At 31.6% G+C, this 24278-nt stretch overlaps 1 protein-coding gene across 4 annotated transcripts in view; it reads left to right on the top strand.

Annotated features, from left to right (window-relative positions):
* The window catches only part of LOC105252886 (A disintegrin and metalloproteinase with thrombospondin motifs 9), a 34789-nt gene that overhangs the window by 8845 nt on the left and 1666 nt on the right, over positions 1-24278 (top strand). The window contains exons 3-26 of one of the 4 annotated variants that reach the window (XM_011260515.3): positions 3083-3214; positions 4299-4459; positions 4706-4831; positions 9840-10038; positions 10985-11195; positions 11520-11700; positions 13942-14156; positions 14531-14683; positions 14942-15091; positions 16540-16681; positions 17071-17414; positions 17652-17740; positions 17927-18274; positions 18447-18613; positions 18695-18945; positions 19193-19574; positions 19917-20075; positions 20164-20304; positions 20744-20875; positions 21041-21211; positions 21526-21741; positions 22468-22659; positions 23241-23429; positions 23818-24143. In XM_011260515.3, coding sequence (XP_011258817.1) covers positions 3083-3214; positions 4299-4459; positions 4706-4831; positions 9840-10038; positions 10985-11195; positions 11520-11700; positions 13942-14156; positions 14531-14683; positions 14942-15091; positions 16540-16681; positions 17071-17414; positions 17652-17740; positions 17927-18274; positions 18447-18613; positions 18695-18945; positions 19193-19574; positions 19917-20075; positions 20164-20304; positions 20744-20875; positions 21041-21211; positions 21526-21741; positions 22468-22659; positions 23241-23429; positions 23818-24143 — 4777 coding nt within the window. Of the gene's footprint in view, positions 1-3082; positions 3215-4298; positions 4460-4705; positions 4832-9839; positions 10039-10984; positions 11196-11519; positions 11701-13941; positions 14157-14530; positions 14684-14941; positions 15092-16539; positions 16692-17070; positions 17415-17651; positions 17741-17926; positions 18275-18446; positions 18614-18694; positions 18946-19192; positions 19575-19916; positions 20076-20163; positions 20305-20743; positions 20876-21040; positions 21212-21525; positions 21742-22467; positions 22660-23240; positions 23430-23817; positions 24144-24278 lie in introns of all 4 variants that reach the window. The other 3 variants (XM_011260514.3, XM_011260516.3, XM_020028036.2) reach the window with 3 other exon arrangements.

The raw sequence follows: 24278 nt of genomic DNA, 5'->3' as shown, positions 1-24278 counted from the left end.
GATGCGCGACAGTTTCCAAGATTGTTGCGTTTACGATGGAATTATGTTATTATTTTGACTTTTAATTAATTAATCAAGAAAATTATCGGTATATAAAACGTCCGACTAACATTAAAAAATACAGAAAAAGTTTTATATGTCTAAAAGTATTCGTATATATATTAAAAATTTTAATAGCTTTAAAAATTGTAATAACGAGCAATTAATGTTTTATTGAGTAGCAAGTGTAAAAAATTTGTGGAAATTTTTCTCAAAATTTCTCTCTATCCCACGCGTGTTCTTTAAATTGCTTTTTCACGACGAATCTTTGCTCTAAGAATAAAAAAAAAAACATTAACCACTTAACATTGGGCATAGTTAAAAGGTCAAGATAGCTCGACCTGGTTGGGATTTTAATGAAATTAATTGAATGTTTTGCGATTACGTACTATCATTTCCTCTACTTCAAGCAACATATCTTTATAAATAAACTCTGAGCAATCTGATTTGATATTTACATCTCTTATATTGTTATTTTCATCGAAATATGTAATCTGGCAAATTTGCTATATTAATTATTATTTGGAGTAACTTTGGAACGTCAATGGTAAACTCATTCGGGAAATTATAATATATTTTTATTCGTATTCTATATTTAAAAGGTATTTATAGCCCATACACATTATTTGCACATTTATGAAAATGAAACGGAAATAGTTGTTATTAGGAAAATTTTTTGTGAAAATTTCATTGCGCAAAACAAACGTGTTGTTTGGAACGACAGTGCCGCGTTTGGCACGTTTCCACAGTATTTTCAGAAATATTATACTTTGTAAGATGAATCTTGAACTCAGGAAGTTGAAACTATAATAATTACTATACTCCATTTGCAGTTTCGACAAACAGTCTCGCACAGCAAGAAAATCCATTATGCGACGTGCTAAAGACGTAAACATTTTAACGCATTGAATTTTTAACGATGTATTTTACGATAAACATCTCTTTATATAATTTTAATCGTACTTGAGCATCTTGGAATTTCTATTTTAGACTGTATTGTATGAAAATATACAGCGTATATCGTACGCTATAACATATTATTAAATATAAGTGGTAATTTTTATTGCAATTACATTCCATTACATTGCGAAAAATATAAATAATCGACAGTTAATAATTTAAAATTAATATGATGTATTACACACACACGCACACTTAAAATTATAGAGTAAATAAAGATTATTCCATGTTGAGCCAATTAATAAATTTCTGATTTAATTCCTCGTTATTTTATATGAATTGAATAAATTTGTGTGTGTGTATTTATATTTATATAAGAATTTTATTAAATGTAAAAGTAAAATAATTTTAATTAAATATATTTATAACATATTTTCCATCATAGATAAAAGCAGCATACAAATTTTTATAACAAAAAAATATAGAACGCAGAAAGAAAAAGAGAGAGGGAGGAGGGAAGAGAAGAGAAATAGAGCATGCACGTGTTTTACATATCTTATAATTTTTTTTCTCAAATTTAGATTTTATGAATTAATGCAACTATTATTTATAAACTTGTAAATTTATTATAAATAATCTCTTCGTATCATCCATCATTTTGATATTTTGCTCAAGGAAATCATTAATTAAAACGCGCGTCGTACACTATGAGCATATTAGGCAAAAGCAGTGTTGCAAAAATTTAACGGTTTGTAGAACATTCACGTTTATCTCATGGTTCGTGATTCAGAACTGACATTCGATACGTCTTGTGAAAACTATCATGCGTAATTATAGAACTGTGCATGTATTTCTCCAGATGTGTTTCGTGTACTACCGAGGCCATGTTATAGGTAGAGCTCGATATAATTAAACAAGGCGATGCTTACTGCTATTCCGTGAACAATTTCTTCAAGGTCTTATCGTATATATATCTTACTTTTTGCGTTAACTCTAAAATCTTTAAATTATTGTACGCAGATACAATCGTATTCTCGCGCGCATACATAATAAGATCCAATAATAACAATGAAAATTGCTCGTCTGAGAATTATACCAACAACTTGTCAGAAAAATCTTCCAATCGATATATATAAAATCACATAAAGATAGAATGTATTGCTCGGTTTTTTATTCGTGCAATTATATTTAATTTACATCAATAAATAAACTTTAAACAATAACTAATTACTCAGTTTTAAGCAATAAGTTGGCGTTCAATTTTCAAGTGTAAAGTTGTATTTCGATGAATTCTATTAATAATTGTTCTCTGAGGAAAAAAATTAAGATGAACAATAAATCATTTTACGCGCGCGCATGTGTGTGTAGTGATTATCATTTACTCAATTTTCCAGGAGAAAGATATTAATGAAAAATAAAAAATTCAAACGAATCGACACATTTCTCTTTACTGACACAAATTAAAAGAGACTAAGAAATAAAATTTTTGCCATTGTTTGAGTTTTTCCAAATTCGGATTTTTAAAGTTTTTTTCTTAATTTATTAAAATTATTCGCGAGAAACACATTACGAAAATATAAAAAAAATAACCATGACAACTGATTAATTTAATCAAATGATACAAATGTGCACTATTATGGATTTTTAACTGAATGGATTTTTATATGAAAATCGAAAAGTTTGTATTGTATTACAGAATAAAATTAATGTACCATGTGTCTTGAGGAAATTATAACGTGATCAGTTTAGCGCGCGCGCACACACACACACACAAAACTGTCAACATAAAAATTAGTGATTTTTTACATTATTTTTGTTTTTATCAATACGCTTTCTTCGCCAGCATTTACCTATTCATAATATTTCAATTTAAAACTTGTTACGGTACTTTTCTTTCTTAAAATCTAACATTTTACAAATATTCTGTACTCTTATATTATTTGCAATTAATTTAATGAAATTAAGATATGAATAATTTTTATTTAGACACGTTTTAACGTTTTTTGTTACATCTATTTCATTATTGCATAAACAATTATCACTTTAAAAATATAGCAAATACATAAAAATTTAAACAAATTTGAAAGGAAACAGTGTGTTTTATATATGTGTGATATAAATTATTCTTTTAATATAATTCCAGTGTTTTCCAAGGAAACAAAAAATACGAAGAAACACAATAACGCATCATCGATCAATGTATTGCCATTCGCTAAGGATAATCTAGAGTATGTCAAACCATTCAAAATTAGTCAAAATCAATACGAAGATCCACGTAAGTATTTGAAATATATACATAATGTGTAAATATACATGAATATTTGAAAATAATGCTAATAATAAGAGAGGCGAAAAAATATAATCGTGTACTATTTCTTTAAGAAAGTTTATTAATTTAACAAAAATTTAACAAAAAAATTTAATTAAAAGCTTATTAAAGAGGTTAGTTATAAAAAGATTTAAATACAAATTTTTTTTTAATATAAATTTTCTTTAAACATTATAAAATTAAATGTGGCTTGTTATTTTGGTCTTTTACAATGCTTTTTTCCAATTTATTTGGAAATGTTGGCATATATATATAAACGCGTGGAGATGGAATTTCGTGAATCGAATATTATGTTGTCACTTTTTTTAGTCAGATAATTTGAATAATAATGACGTAAAAACGCATAAAAAATGTATACTTGAACGAATATATTTCATCGATAATTACGCTATACCGTGTGACACATGTATGCGCATACGTAAAATAAGCAGTTTGAAGCTAAAAGTTGATAATTTATGGGAAAGAAACACACACACACAATCCATTTGTCGAGTTACTTTTGCAATATCATATATTTGAGTCATTCTATGACTTAGCCTTGACTTTTATGATATCTAAAATTAAAAAGATTAATGTGCATAAATATATCAAAATTCATTTGTCACTTTATTCAAGCATAATTAAATGATGCATTCTGACAATTAATTGTTTAAATGGTACGCTCTTGATAGCGAGTGCATATAATCAGTATCAATTTTGAGAATAATCTCTTTATTGCTGTTGTTGTTGCACGAAACTATAAATAAATATGTTAAGAAATTATAATTAATACATACATATACATAGAAATAGATAATGTATAATTTTTTAAATGTGCATCTGTACTTATGATACTTTAAAAATTCAAGCATTAAAATGTATTACTGCATAAAAAATGTGATAGATACGTCAGTAATACCATAACGAGAAATGCTAAAAGATACTAAATTATTTAAAGATGCTAAATATCAGCATTACATTTTCCATAATATCACCTTTTTTCATATAATTTGTAACTTGCTCTACTTGAAATAAAGTCTTTCGTTTTTAGTCGAAGAATCTTCCACGGCAAAGAGACACCATAGTGGTCATTTTCGACATGCATCCGCCGAAATTTGGGATCCTCATCCGCAATACGAATTTACCGCCTTTGGAAGACGATTTCGTTTACGATTGGCACACGATGCTAGTTTCGTATCTCCCGACATAAAGGTAGAGGATCGACCGAGCAACATTTCTCTCTCTCTTTCTCTCCCTCTGTCTTTGTTATTAAATCATGTTATATATGTATCTATAACGATACCCAATTATCATAAAATTATTGGGCCAATGACCTTTGCATAAGAGCAGAGAAAGAACGCGCATTAAAGCGAAACGAGCTATAATCGCGGTTCTAGTCAATCATTTTTCTACTTAATTGACAGCTTTAATTACACTTCTTACACGACGATGACGTAGGTGACGCATATAAGCGAGAACACAACTAGAAGAGAACATGCTGGTCGTCAGTTGGGTTGCTATTACAGCGGGTCAGTCGATGGCGATCCAAGTTCAGCGGTCAGTGTCAGCCTTTGTCACGGAATGGTGAGTCACAGATTGAGCTTTAGAGAATGTCTCGTTCCGCGATTCTTTATACGCGTCGCACAAGTCAGTTAATTTCAATCGATTACAAAAATGATAAATCTGCCAGAAAACAATCTGTCTTACATTCTAGCGTGAATCGATTAGCATAATCACATTTTTTGATAGATATATATATATTTTTTCCACTTTTCTTTCTGGCTAGCATATTATAATCTTTACCGGTGATTATTTAAATTATACAAAAGCAGATTAAAGCTTTTATTATTGTTTTCCCGGTAAGAGATCGAAAGAATTAATAGTAATATATTTCTACGCATCGATAACTTTCTATCCTGACTCCATCATTTTTATTGAAAGTTTCTGGATACTTTTTTCGAAATTTGCACCTTTCAAGTTTTTTCCTTTTCGAGAAAAGCGAAAATGAAATAGAAAAAAAAACTTGTATTTCTCGCTTGTTGAACATTCTTTCTAGTGATTTAGGTCATGTTTTAATTTAGCCATGGCAAGGTTAGAATAATCAATTGGCCGTCTGTTTCAGACGTAGAAATAGGAAGAAGTAAGCACCCGGTTGAGTCGAGTCTTGATATCTTTACTTTAGATAGTGAGTCTAGCCACTCGATTTAATTATTTGAAAAACAGTGAATTTCATTTGCTATCGCGCGATCGCTTTCGCGGATACTTTAATTTGTCCTCTTTATCACATTTTCCGATATTCTTCATATTTTTTGATATTAATTTCCGGTGTCGCTCATCACCGATTTTTAAAAATGTCCATTGTAAATTAATTATAAATTTCAAATAGTTTTAAGTGTTACTAAAGTATAATATAATTGAATGTTTAAAATTAATTGAAAAATATAAGTTTGTCACTGTTTTTCTCATTTAAAAATTAGCTTGTAAAATTTCTTGTTTTCTAGTTGTTTATTCACTATATATTTGTGTCTCGATATTTTTGTTAAGAAAAAATTATTTCCATCTCAAAAATTTGGAAATTTGCAATCAAGGAATTTGCGGTATAAATAACACCCGATAATGAACTTTTATAAATATAAACTTTGTATAAACGCGCCTAATCAAATTAATGTATCTTTTGACATATGACTGGTTGTCGAGAATTAACGCGCGTGCGTGACGAGAAATATAAGATGTTTAATTTTGCGCGATTCAGTAATCATCGCGTATCTCTTTATTTGTTTAAATTTCAGTCACGAATCATAATAGTAGATTATGCTGTTGGGAAAACTCGAGTTTTTGAACCTTTTATCGCCAGTAAAATATTCCATACGACATATGACAACGAATGGAGATATTAATTAACAATTATCTTGTTTTTATAAATATAAGAATGCTTACAAATACATACTAAACATAAAATTACACTTAATAAAAATCTAAATACAAAAGTAAATTTCTTGTTTTTTGAATATTTTTAAGGGAAAAGTTAGAATCTTTAAAGGTTAAAATCAACATTATACCTTATCAACCTTATTTTCTCCAATATAATTATGTTAAATTTAATTTTTTTACACTAGTTTTGATTAAAATATATATTATACGCTTCTTTACGATTTTGTTCGTGCATATAAATTTAGTGATTACATGAGAAAAGAGGGGGAAGAGAGAGGTTCGTCATTATTTTAATAATTAATAATTTTTTAATTAATGTTTTGTGTCTTTATATATCAAGAAAAAAATAGCATGTGACATAACAATAATATGTTTTGAGTGTAATTTTTCTAAATTTTAAATATTTACGTTAATCACATACGATTTACCGTGGAACGAACTTTACATTGATTTTCGGGATACGACACGATATTATAAGAACGCAAATCTGTGAGTTTGACTCGAGCCGGTATGACCAGTTTTGGATCGACCTGATGACCTTGATAGAAATGTGTAAAATATAATAAGCGGAATTAATTGGAAATATTTTGTTTTTGATGACATGTCGCGCGACGCAATTTAATGAAAATCGTTTCATCTTCAAAAAATAGACTTTAGAAATTGAAGATTTAAAGACATTGAATACAATTTTTATATCTCTCTCTGTCTCAATCATATATTTTATACTATTAAAAATACTTAAAAATAAACTGTTCTCTTTTTTTTCAGCTAAAGCCGTTGAAATAGGATATTTTTTAATATCAAAATATCGTAAAAACGAAAAGATTGATAAAAAATCGTAATGTGATAAAAATAATTACATGTACTTTAATAAAAATATTGACGCGAGATTTGTTTCTGTAGACTTATAATGTTATCATTATTATTATTATTATTATTAGTAATAGTAGTAGTAGTAGTAGTAGTAGTAAAGCTAATGTTTTTATTCATTTCATAAAATTTAAAGCATTTTAAAAAAATAAAGTGAATTAAAATATCGTTTATTATTTCCTACATTTTGTAAGAGAGATCAATTTAAGAGAGGAAAAAGTCAATTGTTCTCAAAGGATTATCAAATTTTATTGAAAAAAATACAAATACACACACACACACACACACACACACACACACACACACACACACACACACACACACACACAGGCGCGTGCGTCTTTTTGCATTTTATTAAATTATTACAATGTCTGTTATTGTTCGTCTGTTATCTCTGTTTGTACAGGATGTTTAAATTAAAGAGAGTTCACCTTTTATTACGATATATTATGCGTATTAAATAGAACCTAAATATAAAGATAACTTTAGTCGGGGAACTCAGTCGCCTTCAATTTAACGGTCAGTTCTACACGTGAAACATTATGCATATATGATATCTCGTATAATTCTTTCTCGTTAGCACCGTTTGGACCGCATTTTTCTCGGTATTTTATTTATGCTCGTTTATAACTTTCTCAAATCTCTCTCTCTCTCTTTCTCTCTTTCTCTCTCGCGACTGCATTTTGATATTTTAGCAGTTAGTATAAACACGGATGTTCGTGAAAGCACACGTCAAAGCGAGTCAAAACAAATTGCAACGACATAAACAAAATGCGGGCGTTGGTTTTTAAAACAAGCCTGGAGCTATAGCCGCGAAGGATAGGATATACGGTCAGCGTATTTATAGTCTGCCAAGCAGTTGCAAACGGTTGCAACAGAGTATGCTTACTCATGATCTGATATTGCTTCTTCATAAAATTTGCAGGGATATTTGCAAGAAAACGTTTAAAATTTATTATTATATATGGTCCATTTATAATAAATCTTAACAACTTTTTCTTTGAAACTCAATCTTTCTGAGAAGTGACATTTTCATAAATACTGGAGATAATTTGTGATGATTCTTTATAAGATATAAAAAGAATGTATCCTGACAGCATATTTTAAATGTTCTTAAATATAAGTATTTTTTTGTAGAATGAAAAATTTTGAAAACATCTCATAATAAAGGCAATTAATAAGTCATTTTTATCGAATGACGAATCACATTCTATTGACCGTCGAAAGGTCGATGATTTTCTTTGATTGAATAATAACGAGGTCGTTCCTAGCCAGGTTATTTTGTTTGAAAAAGCAAAAAAGAGAGATGGATGAGAAGAAGGGTAAGAAACGGACAGATGAGAAAAAAAAAGACGGAGAGACGTTCTTGCCAAGCAGTTCTCGGTAATACTCAAGTCCGTCTTTGTGCCTTGTGCAGACTAGAGAAGATGCATGCCCACAAAAATGCAAATTGCAAACACAAGCGAATTGAGCACATCGTACGATGAGCTGCATTGCTTTTGATGCCAGCGGTACTTGTAGTCAGCGTCATGTAAAGTTTCATTCATAGCTATCTATTTAGCTCTAATCTATGTATTTATCATTATGACAAATGTACAATCTCATTGATAAATGGCTGATTAGCTGACTGGCTGGCTGGCTGGCTGGCTGGCTGGCTGGCTGGCTGGCTGGCTGGCTGGCTGGCTGGCTGGCTGGCTGGCTGGCTGGCTGGCTGGTTGGCTGGCTGGCTGGCTGGCTGGCTGGCTGGCTGGCTGGCTGGCTAACTGACTAGCTAGCTGGCTAGCTGGCTGGCTGATTGGCTGGCTGGCTGGTTAACTGGCCGACTAGTTAGCTGGTTAACTAACTGGCTAGCTGACTAGCTGACTAACTGGTTAGCTAACTGGCTAGTTGACTGACAAACTAGCTAACTGGCTAGCTAGTTGGCTGGCAGGCTAGCTTTCTCTCTCTCTCTCTCTCTCTCTCTCTCTTTCTCTCTCTCTCTCTTTCTCTCTCTTTATTATATATAAAATATTAAAGTATACATCCAAATATGTTTTTTTCATGTACTAGAGAAGTTAGAAGTGTTGAAAATAAGTGTTTGAAATAAGTGAAGTTTAGCGCCGTTCCTTTCGTAGAGCATGTGCGCGAGTACTTTTGGAAAAATAAATAGATGAGAGAGTTCATCTCCGTTAAAATGTATAATCAAGAAGTTAACGTATATCTCACAGTTGGCGGATAGGATAACAACGGAATGGCGCTTCGTTTGTAAATATAACACTCTTCTAATAGCATCTGTATAAGTCGCCGCTACTTAAAAAATAAGCGAAAACTAAATCTCTTTTTATTTCATGTAAACATGCAATGTGTGCAATATTCCGTCAGCTATATAACAACAGTTATAAATGTATCGTATTTATATAAATAATTTTAAAATACATCTACCTAATTGTTGACAAGTGATATAACTTAAATAAGCAACTGTCACAATACGTTTTGTAATTAATTAATTAATTATATTAATTTACCAATTTTCTCGGGAGCAAAGTCTTGTATAAGAAGAAAAATTTGTTTCCATACAATTTCCATACAATTACAATTCTTCACAGAATTATTTCCTTTTTTACTATTGATCATACATATTTTCTATATATCGGTTGAAATATTATTTTTTTGTTACGACATAATCAACATATATGTTGTAATCAATTACATCTCTGTCCTCTTTTGCTCGGATGTAAAATATTATCAGACTTTAAATATACATACATACATACATATGTATATATTTGACAAGCTTTGTCGCAATTTCCAGACTGGTCATGTGAAAACATCAATGGGAAGCTACTTTATTAAGCCTACTGAATATTGGCGCGAGGACGACAAGGATTCTCTTGAATCTTCGTTACAACACGCAATCTATCGCGTACCCGCGATAGCGTCCAACTCGAATGATAATTTTAATTTTAATATTCCCGAAGATAAAATTAAGAGTCACAACTGTGGTGTGATAGGTAAGTCGAACTGGATATAGATTTAGATTTCGAAATAACTTTATTTTTGTTATCTTTGTTGTATTTATGATTTCGTTATATCTTATTCACCACTAATGTGCTGTTGACACTAGCCATAATTGGTAACGCGTGTATGCGCATAAAGGTGCATTGAGAATATTCATTTATTTTCCATTTTATACGCGATCACGGTCACGATCGCAATCACGATATACGTATTCGCGTTGATTCGATTCATGTACGTCGATATATTTCGAAGCTCGAAACGTATGATCGCACGAGACCACACGAGATTTCAAATGAAACTTTGAGGAAAAGGCGTCGCGTCGTCTTTTTTCACTCCCTGTATACTCGCACGACCACCTGTATCTCAAAACAGGTTCAGGCACATTTACGTCTTCCCTCGGGCAAATTCTGACGTTCCATCGAGACAGCTTGGCGACGCGCATACTTTGCTCACAAAACGAAGCCGTTGATACTCTACTTGTGTTCGAAATTTTCGTCTCCTTTCTACCTATCTATCATTATTACGATTATTTGATTAATAACGTTTATCTCGAATTTATAATGTGCGACGATACAATTATACTGACTCTGATATTTTTGATGTTCCCCGAAAACAATTTCGCACGTTCCGAATTTGTTCGAGTCTCATCCGATCTTAAAAAGGTGTTTCAATCTTTTTGAAACCATATCCAATCTTGCAATTAAAGATCTTATTTGTCTCAATATTTCTCGATGTTGCTCGTAACATATAATAATACAACTTAATGCAGACAAACACTGTTTTAAATCTAAGAAATTTTGCAATGTTTTTGGGATACTTTCCGTCAATGTATAAAAATTAAGTCAAATGTGTAATTTTGATGTGTATGTAATTCAAATTTTAACATAAATTTAAAAAAAAACTAATTCCATCGTATTCATTATTATTGTTATATTACAGATTATGATTCAGATGACAGACCCACGTTAATGGACGATAATTTTCATAAGTTTTACGTCGGAGCGCATTCAAGAGAACGAAGATCATTATTGATGACACGAAAAGAAACCGCATCATTGGAACGAGAGCAACAAGAACGGAAATACGAGCGATTCGCAGAACAGAACAAGCACCGTCTGGATTTTTTCCAAAAGGTGGATTACGACGACAGGTATAGATACAAACGAATATGCAAATTTTTTGCATATATATTAAAAAAAGGAAACACACAGACACACACACACATACACACAATGTACATTTTATTCGAGCGTAATTATTACGCATTTTTTAATATCAAAAATTCATCGAGAGATTTTTTCAATTCAGATATTATACTTATTTATCCCCAAAATAAGAAAGTCTCTTGACAAGATAGCAGAATTAGCGTAAAATAGATGGTCGTAAAAGTAGTGCGTGTAAAAGCGTGCGTGTAAAAGCATTTATGTACGTTTTATCTCAATCTCAGGTTTTATAATGTGTAACGTAAACGCAGCTATCAGAACGAGGAGTACACTCAGGATCCAAAAATGGATTCGGATTTCTTCGTAACGTGGAGACCACGGCGAGCCTTACCGCGTGAATATTTCATCGAGATCATGGTGGTGGCAGACGCGAAAATGGTGGAATATCATGGCAGCGGCTTAGTCAATTACATTCTTGTCCTAATGAGCACGGTAGGTATATATTATTCTTGGATATATAATTTCTTACATTCCAATTTGAAATTTTTTACAATAACGCGTAATTAGGTGCATATTCTTATATCTTCTCATAAAAGATTACCGATTGACACGTTTCTTCATGCTACAAAGATATATATAGATGTGTTGTGTTGTGTGTCTGTGTGTACGTATAAAGTAATACAATTGAACTCGCAATCTCACTCGTCTCTCTGTCTTCTTATGTAATAATAATTGTTGATGATGAACAATCTAAAATAGATTGTTTTGATAGCGAAAATATTAAAGTATTTTTATAATTATTTGACGATAAAAAATTGTTGGCAAATATAATTTTTTCAAACGTAAATTTTGGAAGAGAGAAAATGGAAAGCACATTTGATTGATTCTAAGAGAGTGGACTTAACAAAAGACTTTAATTTAAAGTTTTGTTGTAAAAACATGTAGTATTAATTAAAAGATTGCGATAATATTTCTCTTTATATCAGTCTAAGAAAAGATGAATCTCTGTTAGATTGTAAAATTGTAAAGAGTTAGAAAAATATATACTATAATTTAAAAAAAGGACATGCAGCAATAAACTGACAAGGAAATCTCGCAAACTCGGAAATTCTGATTTTAATAAAATTTTATACACATGAAAGGGGAAAATGGAAAAAATAATTTTTTTTACAGATTTCTTTTCAAAATTATTTTCTTTAATTTTGTTAATGTCGTTTTAAACAGATGTTTTAATTATGAAACTTTTGTATAAAATATTTTTCGCTATTTCGAATAGTTTTCGAGATATATCGAGAAAAATAAAAAGTCGCTCTGCATATGAAAAGTAGTTTCATCCTTTAGAATCATTTTTAGACGCAACTGAAAATTTCTAAATCCATCTACCCCTCCTACATGTGTCTAAAGTTTCATCAAAATCAAAATGTCCCTGTTTACAAAGCTTCCTTGTGAAATAAACACTATTACTGATGATTCGACAATTTTCAAATGCATCGACACAAAAAAGGATAATTTTCGCCAAAAGATGAAAAGAAGAAAGTGAGTTTGTGTGTGTGTGTGTGTGTGTGTGTTTTATGCTTATGTTTTTTTATCAGAAATAAATTTCTGATAAACACATACATAGAAAGAAAAAAAAAAGAAAGCAAATGAGAAACATCCGTTCGATATAATTCGACAATTAGTCTCGTTATAGCGGTCATTATCGAATACGCTACGCCACAGTTATATATCCCACGCGAAGGCCACACCTTACCTTGCGGGGGCAACATCCTGCGAGGAGTTTGCTTTCACAAACCTACGCTCCTCCTCGTTCATTCAATGTGATTCAATCATATTTCTCAATAACTATTAATCAATATTAAGATGCATGATTTTTTCATGAATGAAAAAGCAGAAAAATTTGAAATAGATACTTCATGTTTATGATGTTAACCACCTAAAATTCACTTGGCCGTATGATAATACACACACACACAATCATTCCAATCTATTTCACCAATTTTTCCTTTCATTTCTAAAGTGCAATTATAACTTTTATATATAATTTTCAGCGTCTTTATATTTTGCCAATCCTTCTCTGATGATCAAATTTCATTTTCTGCATTGGCTGCATTGGCTACATCCATGCAGCCGCAAAATATTTGCATTAAATGTTTTTTTTTAAATAAAATTATACACTTGTAATATATTTTTTTACGGTAATCGATTTCTTTCGTTATTTTGCGCATTTTAAGAGAATTAAATTGTTCTGAAGAATTATATAAATGCATATATTTTACATTTTATATTAATATTTTTACATACGTTTCATTTTAATTGTGTGTTGGTTATAGCTATCGGACCTAATTAAATTAAATTTGAATATCGATATAATTATAATTGTATGAAATAATATCTTTAAAATGTACTCCTTCTAATGAACTACACTTGTTTCAATAATTTTATTTAATAGATGACTATTTATTTATATAAAAAAATCAAAATTCTAGAAAAAAGTGCAATCTGCAGATATATCGAAGAACTTGTTAAAAATATTAAATCGTATGAAAATATGGAGTTTATTAAATCAATTTATTAAATAAATTTTTTATATGTGCAAAATAATTAATTATATGTTATATTATTTATATTTTTTATATGTGCAAAGTAATTAAGTTTATTAAACAAAAATTTTTATACGTGCAATATAATTGCAAATTGCGAGATTATATATTATTGTATTTGCATTTTTGATAGGTTTCACGTATCTATAAGGATCAGTCTATCGGCAATCCAGTGAGTATAGCTGTGATGAAGATTATCAAGACTGACGAAATATTTGGTATCAAGCATAGCGGAAGCGATGGAATCGCGGCGGCAGAAATGTTAAAACAATTTTGTCAGTGGCAGAAACGCAACAATCCGGATGAACCTTCACCGGAACATCACGATGCTGCACTTCTTTTAACTAGGTTTGTATTAGAGAGAGAAATCTGTATTATAAAAATATATATTCTTTTACACGATATAAAATTTGTCGTTGAAAATATTTTTTTTATATAAAACTTGTATAAAACAAAGTTAAGTAAAATCTCTTGGTTAAGTATAAGTGATTAAAATTAAAATCTCGTTTTTTTTAATTATTTAATAAGTTAATATTTAATATGACACAACGTTAAATAATCGTAAATGATAAATTTTGCAAATTGTTTTTTGTATGGATATTAAATTTATCCAAATAAATAATAATTGTTACATACACACGCATACATAAAATCAAGATCCAAAGAATATGTACGATTTAATAATTATTCAACGTATATGTAAATGAAAAGTAAATTTTTAGAGAAAATTTATGCCACAATCCGGGTCAAAAGCGTTGCGATACTTTGGGATTAGCCGAATTGGGTAGAATGTGTTCGCCAGGATCTTCGTGCGCCATCGTACAGGATAATGGATTAGCTGCGGCGTTTACTATCGCGCACGAGATTGGTCACGTGTAAGTATTAGTCATTGGTCATAATATGCGATTTATTTATTCTTTGCAACCTGTATATTGCATCATATGTACCGAGTTATAGAGTGTCTCCTTTACTGAAATCTTGTTGCTAATTGCATTTATCATATGAAATGTTTTTTTCCCCATTAATATAATTTCAATCTTACTTGGAGCTTTTTTCTCTTCTTTTCTTCTTCGACATGGTAACTGTTCTTGTTTTAACATATACTTGGAAAAAATATTCGGAATGAATTACAGGCTCAATATGCCGCACGACGACGATGCCAAATGCGCAGGTTTCAGGAATCGTTCGGGTGTACACAATGTGATGTCCCGCATGCTGGACGATAATACTTTTCCCTGGGAATGGTCCAAGTGTTCCCGATACTATGTCACCGAATTTCTCGAGTGAGTCAGTCATGAGTTAATTGGCATACAACTCGGTTATAAATGACGTGTTGGAGCATTCTAAAAGGAGAGATCGTTAATAATTGACCTCTGTGTGCTTCGTACAGTATGTAATGCCACATCAAGTTTTGTCGCTAAGTTGATTTCTAAGTTGATCTATTCTGTTATCGTCTGCGATGTAACTAAATCTTTAATCCATCAATAGCCATTGTGATCGCCGTCTTATTTTTAAAGTGAAAATTTTATTCTGATTATATAAAATAATAGTAAAAGTTTTTCGATTATTGTTAATATTTTATCGATGTGTATTAAAGTTTCAAGCATGAAATCGATTCAAATTTGAATCAAGCAATTACAAAGAACATTATTTAAGAATATTTTATGATAGTATTTTATGATAGTATTTTATGATGATAAATGATATTGTGATCACATTTATACATTTTTCCAATCTTTTGAGCAAAACACACGGGAAGCTTTCGGATTAAATTTTTTAATTTTAATGTAAAATTATAAAAAAATTTTCTACATACGTTTCTATGTATGTTTCTATAAATTATTGTATTTAATTTGATAACTTTTCATGTTTTATTAAAAAAACTAGAAAAATATAAATAGAAATGTGACTGCAATATAATCTATCATTATAAAATATCTACTATCATCTTAAATTAATATTCTTTGTAATTGTTCGATTCAAATTTGAGCTGATTGCATCTTCATCCTGAAATTTAGTTTCCAAAAACTTTTCAATTGCAATCTTAGCTTACATAACTCGAAAGCTGCCAGTGTAGTTCTCGAGTCTTTTCATCGAGAAAAAAAATCGATTCAAAATTGATCAGAAAAAAGATATGCAATTTATTAAAAAAATGCGCTTGATGATCAGATACCCTGCATGTTTCTGCAAGATAATAACAGATAGATATATTGCGCATTAAATAAACTTAATCGGATCAAATTAAAGCTTTATTTATCATACTTATTATCCGAATAAATCAATTATATTTCAATCAGACAATTAATTAAACTGTCGTCACCCCCAAAATGTGTATTAAAGATATTTTTGTTTTTCAATCATGATCTAAGTGCGAATGATAAAGTCAGGAATAAAGCATTTAAATGTTAAATGAGTCGATTTTTTGTTTTTCAAAAAACGCAACTCAGACAGATTAATTTAATTGGAAAAGCAAGATCGTGATTCGTTTTTCAGCGAAGGGACCGAAAGGAATCATGGTCCATTCTTAAAAATATCGTTTTACGAACCTCTAAGAGATATACAGGTACATTTCTCGTACCTTTTGTATTATATTTTATGCATTGTTGCATGAAAAATATTACTCATTAAATATGTGAATCGAACGTCGAAATACATACTATCTTTCGCAACGAACATGCATAAAGTCCATAGAATCGGAAATGTTTTAATCAAGTAGCAACTTTTGTTTTAGAGCCGGATATGCCAATTGTTTACTAGACGAACCAAGCAAAACAATGGAGAGACAAAACGGTCGATTACCTGGTGAGGATTATTCGGAAAACAAACAGTGTGAGCTCGTCTTCGGGCAAGGATCTAGAATCTGTCCTCACATGGTGAGTGATGGTAAGTCGAAAACGTTCTCTTTGATCGAGATATAATTGCAACTCGAATAATTGTAGAAATACATCCTATTCTTGCGTTTATGTTATTCTCATTCGATCAATTTGTATCATTGGATATTTTATTCGGAATGTTATTCGTTCTTTATTTTTATGATGAGATAAGATGTATATTTTAATGATTATATTTCAAAAATAGACATCGTGAGACGAAAACAAGGAAGAAATGATTATATATATTTGTTTGTAATGATTATACTATTTTTGCTCGAGTATTATTTTTTCTTGATCACTCTATCTTGATTTTACTTAATGCTACCACTACGACATTTAATTTACTTAAGAATTGAAGTAAATTGGGGGCTTGGTTGGTTACCGGCCAGGCAGTGTGTAGGAGACTGTGGTGCACCGCGCCACTGTGGGATCATCATCAGCAGTGCCATACTCAGCATATGCCGTGGGCTGACGGTACACCATGCGGTGTCGACAAGTGGTGTCATCGGGGCGAATGCGTCTCGCGCAGAAATCTTGAACCAGTGGACGGTCAATGGGGCGAATGGGGAAGATACGGCGAATGCTCGCGAACCTGCGGTGGAGGCGTCAAGAGAAAGTATCGCGAATGCGATAATCCGGCACCGAAAAATAGCGGCAATTACTGTATCGGTGAGCGCGTCAAATACCGCAGTTGTGGCACTAGAGAGTGCCCGCCAGGCAGTTCAGATTTCAGGTATGTGTTATTATGTATCATTATTTTGTCTCAAGGTCTTTTGCTTTTTCAACGAGTGAAAACTAAATCTAGCAGTGAGAAATAAATTTACGGTAGCAGAAATCTATCAATTAACTAGTATTTGGAAAAATAAATATTGCCGATGAGAGAGAGCGAAAGAGCGGAAGGCACAACACGATATATAATTGTCAGAGGAGAGACGCATTCCTTCTTTTTCCTTATATCTTTTTTTTACAGAGAACAGCAGTGCTCGAAATTTGACAACAATAATTTCAACATTCAGAATCTCGCTAGGGATGTCAAATGGCATGCAAAGTACACTAGAAGTAAGTAATTATATACATATACAAATTTGTATGTGCAAACATTTTATTAATAAGTATCTAATAAGATAATGATAGAGATTGTAATATTGTCAATGCGATTAGAGAGAGCGATGTGTTGTGTACTATTTACAAAGCCGGTTTCCGGTTTCAACTCGAGAATTATCCTAGCGCGAATCTCTTTTACAGTATTACCGCAAGACCGTTGCAAACTGTACTGCCAAGTGGAAAGCAATCAGTATTATATGCTACGTGATAAAGTAATCGATGGGACACCCTGTGGGCCCGATACTTTTCACATATGCGTTAACGGCCAATGCAAACCGGCTGGATGCGATCACGTTTTGAATTCGACGGCCGAGCTCGACACTTGTGGAGTCTGTAGAGGTGACAACTCTACCTGTCAAAGAATCACAGGCTCCTACAACGCTAGTGTGTACGGTTACACGAAAGTAGCTAAAATCCCTGCCGGTAGCAGTTACATCGATATTAGACAACACGGATGGCTAGACTCTCATAACGATAGTAATTATCTTGGTAAGATTTTTCTGTCAATAGATAAAATATAATAATGATAAAATATAAAAGCAGTTTGAATTTAAATGCTACATTTTGAAAGATACTCTGTCTTTTATACACATACGCGCGCACAAAATATTTCATAATAAACTATAAACATCTTATTAATCACAATGTATTGTCATTACAGCGTTACGAATTGGAGAAGACGGCGAATATATTTTAAACGGCAACTTTATGGTAATGCATCGTAAAGTGATAGTGCATCCGGGCATCACCATTGAATACAGCGGACCAGAATCGATTGTAGAACGGTTAAATAGTTCTCGGCCCATTGTCATGGATTTAATTTTGGAGGCAGGTTTAAAATTAACATTTAGATTTACATCATTCGCAGTCGACAGTAACTTACTCTCAAACAAAAATACGATATTTCAGGTGTTATCCGTAGGAAATGTGTATCCGCCGCAAATAACATACGAGTATACTGTACCGAAAAAAATTCTAAACAACTTCACATGGTTACTCAGCGATTGGTCGACTTGCAATCGAATGTGCCAGGGTATGCAATACCGTAAAGCCATATGTAGGAGTACCGAGCATAAGGACGAAGTGCCCGACGATTACTGCAGAGGCGAGGAAAAACCGCAAGAAGACAGTCAGATATGTAACGCAAATTGCATGCTGCAGTAAGTAAACAACGCGCGCATGAAAATATTATTAAATTTTTCGCAACATTAATACATATAATGTATTGTGTGTATTATTTGAAAAAGATTTCTACCGTGCTTACGATTAGTAGATAAGCACACAAAGATATGCGCATACGTTCAATTTTAGCCAAGTACACACACAAGTGTAATCAAAATTTTAACAATGTTCCTTCCCCATGAAATTTTACCGCGCCAGTTCCAAAGATCCATCGTGTATTTTCAGGTGGCAAATGATTTCTGTGTCCGAATGTTCGAATCATTGCGGCCCAGGCGTGCGGACCGTCACTTGGCGATGCGTTCAAATCCTGTTAAACTCACCGTCGCATTCCCCGCGACCGGCACCGGCACATGCATGCTTGCATATTGAAAAACCGAGTGAGCATCAGCCATGTGTAGGTCCCTGCGACGATGCTCATTGGAGTTACAGCGAATGGAACACCTGTAGCGTCTCGTGCGGCGGTGGTGTACAATTGAGAAGCGCGATATGCGTAGATTCAAATGAGAGACAAGTAGGAGACGAAAATTGCGCCAAACAAGAAAAGCATCTCAAGAGAATATGCAGCCAGGAGGCTTGTCCGAAATGGGATCTAGGAGAATGGAGTCCGGTAAGTGAAAGAAGAAATAACAAAGAAAAAAACATTATACACAGAGATACGCATGCGATACTTTATTCGTCGGTCAATTTGCCTGGAAAATTTCTCTTGAAATGTATAAATTAATTGTAGAAGAATATACATTTCGACATTAAAATTTTAGAAATTGGGAGAAAATTTGTATTTTAAAATTATGATTAATTCTTTTTCTTTTTAAAAAAAAATTACTTTTCGAAGTATTAGTCTGTCGTATTTTTACCGAGGACTATTTATATAATTTGAACTGATATAAAAAAAGACACGTTTTACGAGAGAGAAAGAGAGAGAGAGAGAGAGATAAATATTGTTGTGCAGTGTTCCGTGACTTGCGGCGTGGGAAAACGGCACAGAACCTCCTGGTGTCAAGTCGAGAATCGCGTAGTATCGCGTACCTTCTGTAGCGGTACACCAATTACAACAGAAATCTGCACTGCTGGTCCTTGTTATCAATGGCATGCTGGCGACTGGAGTCCGGTACGATATTATATTAGATAGTTTTATCCCAAAATCGATAATTATTGATATGTCTAGTTGAATTTAATCTCTCTTATTGTTGTCTTAGTGTTCGGTAACATGTGGCGAAGGAGTATTGCGCAGAAAAGTTGTTTGCCAGAATGCCAATGGTGTAACGAGCAACGAATGTCCTATATCCGAAAAACCGGAGACTTTAATTGCTTGCACATTAAAGCCATGCCTTAATATCGTAAGTCAGTTGTATATGTACATTGCAATTATTTATTTATTTATTGATGACAATGATATAATAATTCAAATAAAATTATTAAAATATCAATAGAATAATAAATATATATAACGCGCGCGCGTGTTATATATATTTATTATTCTATTGATGCTGTTGTATTGGAAATAATACTAATAATAACAACATTAAAAAATAAGGTAATATATATATATATATATAATAATATATATATATATATTATTTTATTATTGTTATTATTATTATTACGAGATGGGAACGGACTCTATTTTATATGCAGATGAAGGAAAAATTAATATTATTACATGTGAATAAAAAATGTAGAAATTATTATTATTGCAAAATTAAATATTTTTTCATATATATTATTTGTATCTCTGATATAAATCTTGTAAAAGTTTTTATTATTTTTCTTTTTTAGGTCAGTTTACCGCCCATCATTTATTCATCCAATTCTCCACGTGAAGATCCCCCTCAACAGGATAATGAAATCGACAGCAATGGTATTACGTTCCATTCGGGTTACAAATGGCATGTAGGATCTTATGGACAGGTGGGCTTACTTATATTTTATTCTTGAATTTGTTTGTTAATATATATTTATTTATACACAACTTATAAAAGTATTTTAAAAGGTCTATTATAATCTATTATTTATTTAAATTTTGTTATTTATTTTGCGTATTCTACATATAAAATTTATCGTTTTCATATATAGTGTTCGCACAAATGCAATGCCGGATACAAAAGTAGAATAGTGAAGTGTATATCTTCGGAAACGGGAATAATCGCGCCCGATTATTATTGCGACTCGAGTCAACAACCGATGGTCAAAATTGCGTGCAATCGTCATCCATGTCCAACTTGGAATACTGGTGATTGGAGCGAGGTATTGAAACAATTTCACAGGATTATTCCAAATGTTATATAAGCAAATAAAAATTTTATATATATCGTTAATATGTAAAATGTGTATCACATTTGATAAAAATAATATCTATTAACGGAAATATATCTTTTTTTCCATACAATTATATCTTATGTTACATAAGAAATTAAATAATATAAAATTATACTTTGCATGCGCACGCATGTTTTTATTATTTATTTTTGCAGAATATTTTTTTTGAACGCATAAAGAAAACAAACATAATGTACTGTCGAGTAATTATTTCTTTCGATGAATGTTTTGAATGGATTTAGTGCAACGTAGAGTGCGGTAATGGATTCCAGCATCGCCAAATTCGTTGCCAAAATCATTATGGCGAAACTTTGCCGGACGAGGAATGCATCGACGAACAACCAAAATATGTGCGGAGATGTCAGAAGGAATCTTGCAAAAGTAATCCTAAACACACTAGAGAGAATAATTTGGAATCCAATATTGTCCGCAGATGGAAAATGTCTAATTGGACTCCCGTGAGTGTAACATCATATATTAGTGTTATAAAATAAGAACAAAACGCAATCAAAAATATTTCTTCAATTTTCTAATATTCAATATTCAGAAGCAAATCGTGCGGATAATGACCGCTTTCTTTTGGGATTAAAATGTGATAAAATTGAATTAAAGAAAAGCTTTATAAAAGCGGAATATAAGTTTATATAAAGAATCACACAATATATATACATATATGCAACAAAAATTTTAAATTTAAAAAAATTTTTTAAAGGGATGTCAAACGGACTATAAATTACGATTTTTTTAACGTAAAAGTGACATAACTCGGAAATGACTTATTTCCCGAAGTACTACGGGCGATTTTCTGGACACTGTGTGTGTATGTGTATATATATACATATATATATATATATATATATATATATATATATATATAAAGATCTCTCTCTCTCTTTCTCAAAAATTAAAAAAAAATAGGAGCTTTAAAAAATGACAGACTATTGTATTGGACAAAATAATTTCAAATGAATTGCTTTTATTTCTTAACAAACTTTATGTCAATGAATAGACATAATACGGATAATAATGAAAATGCTCGGCATATGGCATTCAATTGATAATTGAATGTGTCGAGATTGTTGCAGTGCTAATTTTTGTCATAAATGACAATATGTAATTAGCAATAACAATATGTCATAATAGACAAATGTGATTAGCTTGTTCTGAATCGAATTATTTTGCAGTGTTCGAAATCGTGTGGTACTGGCATTCAGATGCGAAGAGTAGAATGTATAATGAGAAGAGGCAACCATGGACCGGAACTACCTGTTAAGGACGAACAGTGCTTGAGATCGAAATCACGCAAGCCAAAATCTCAGAGATTATGCCAACGTGTTGCTTGTGATTATATCTGGCAAGAAGGCACCTGGTCGGAGGTATCTTATCCAGCATTACAATCATATCTGTGTTATTGACATGAATTTCACATATGTTTTAGTTATAATTTTGGAAAGTAAAGCTGCGCGTACGAATAAAATTTGAAAATAAAATTGAATCTTTTCCATGAACGAATGTATGTATACATATAGCAAGAGAGAATAATAATTATATCATATTTGATTTTAATCGAAAGAAATATTGAAAATATGCAGAAGAAATGTAAAAATATATAGGAAATTTCAATAGTATTATATTCAATAGTATTATAATTTCAATAGTATTTTATTAGAGATGTCCATGGGATACTATAATGGAGAGATGTTTTCTTTTTTTTTCCTTTTCTTTTTTTAATTTTCATTGCGCATGTTATTAACTTTACATTCAAATTTGTTGAAAAGTCTATAAAATATTTTCCAACAAGTTTTGCAATTCTTTGACCACTAATGTGAAGGATCACAGACCCTATAAAATTCTTTCCTGCGCGCTTATTTATTTCTCCCTCTTATTATAATGATAATTATATTAATAGTTGAAAATATAAACGCAATTAAATAAATGCGTTTGTGTCTTTTCCAAGTGTTCGGTTAAATGTGGCGAAGGAATACAGCGTCGTGCAGTCACTTGTCATAGAGTGAATTCCTACGGATGGATCGATCCAACTCCAACTAAGGGTTGTCCAATGGATCAAAAACCAGCCGAAGATCAACCTTGTAAACTACGAGAGTGTAGTGATAAATATTACTGGGTCGCTGGCACATGGAGAAAAGTAAGCGCATTCTCAGAATTTTATTTTAATTGAAGCGGTCATTATTATATCGTATATATTTATTAACAGTTAAAGTGCAAAAAGGCAGTTCCTCAAAGAAATCAATCTTCCAAAAAAATGATTTATTTACATAAAATTCAGAAAAGTTATTTATATATTATTTGTGTAAAGAAGAAATTATAAAAATATTAAGTAACGTAATGTGTAATGAATTATAATTATCTGTTTCATGTTTATGCAAACATTTGCCATATCTCTCTCTTTGACTTATAAAATCGTAGAAATTCTTTTTCATTTAATCCAATAAATCTTGTCGTTTCGTCGGAAAGTTTGAGAGAGAAGGAAAGAGAAAAGTGCTTTAATGTCTTTTCTGTTTTATCTATTTTAGTGTAGCCATCCTTGTGGACGAAAAGGTCGACAAATCCGTAAAGTTTACTGTCACGATGCAATCGGCAAAAAAGTTGCGCGGTTTTACTGTCCAATCGAATATAAACCACAACGGAAACGTAAATGTAATCAAAGAAGATGCGGGCCAGTCACTTGTCTTGAAATTCAGAAACGACTTAAAGCTACCACAGACGGTGAATATTCATTATTAATTGGTGGTAGAAATATGACGATTTATTGTCACGGAATGTCGAGCATCGAGCCACGAGAATATCTGACATTGCCAGCTGGCGACAGCGAAAATTATGCAGAAATTTACGACAAAAGGTTAGTCAACTACTTCTTTTCTCTCAAATAACTATGTATTATCGATTCATCGATCCGTCTTACAGAACAGTACATTTTCCTTATTTTTGTATCCATTTTATATTCTTTTTTACATATTATTATTAGTTTATTAAA

The sequence above is a fragment of the Camponotus floridanus genome, unplaced genomic scaffold (assembly GCF_003227725.1).
Source record: "Camponotus floridanus strain SB8 unplaced genomic scaffold, Cflo_v7.5 scaffold86, whole genome shotgun sequence".
NCBI lineage: Eukaryota > Metazoa > Arthropoda > Insecta > Hymenoptera > Formicidae > Camponotus > Camponotus floridanus.
Note: the sequence above shows the minus strand (reverse complement) of the source record. Positions and strands in the feature narration are given on the sequence as shown.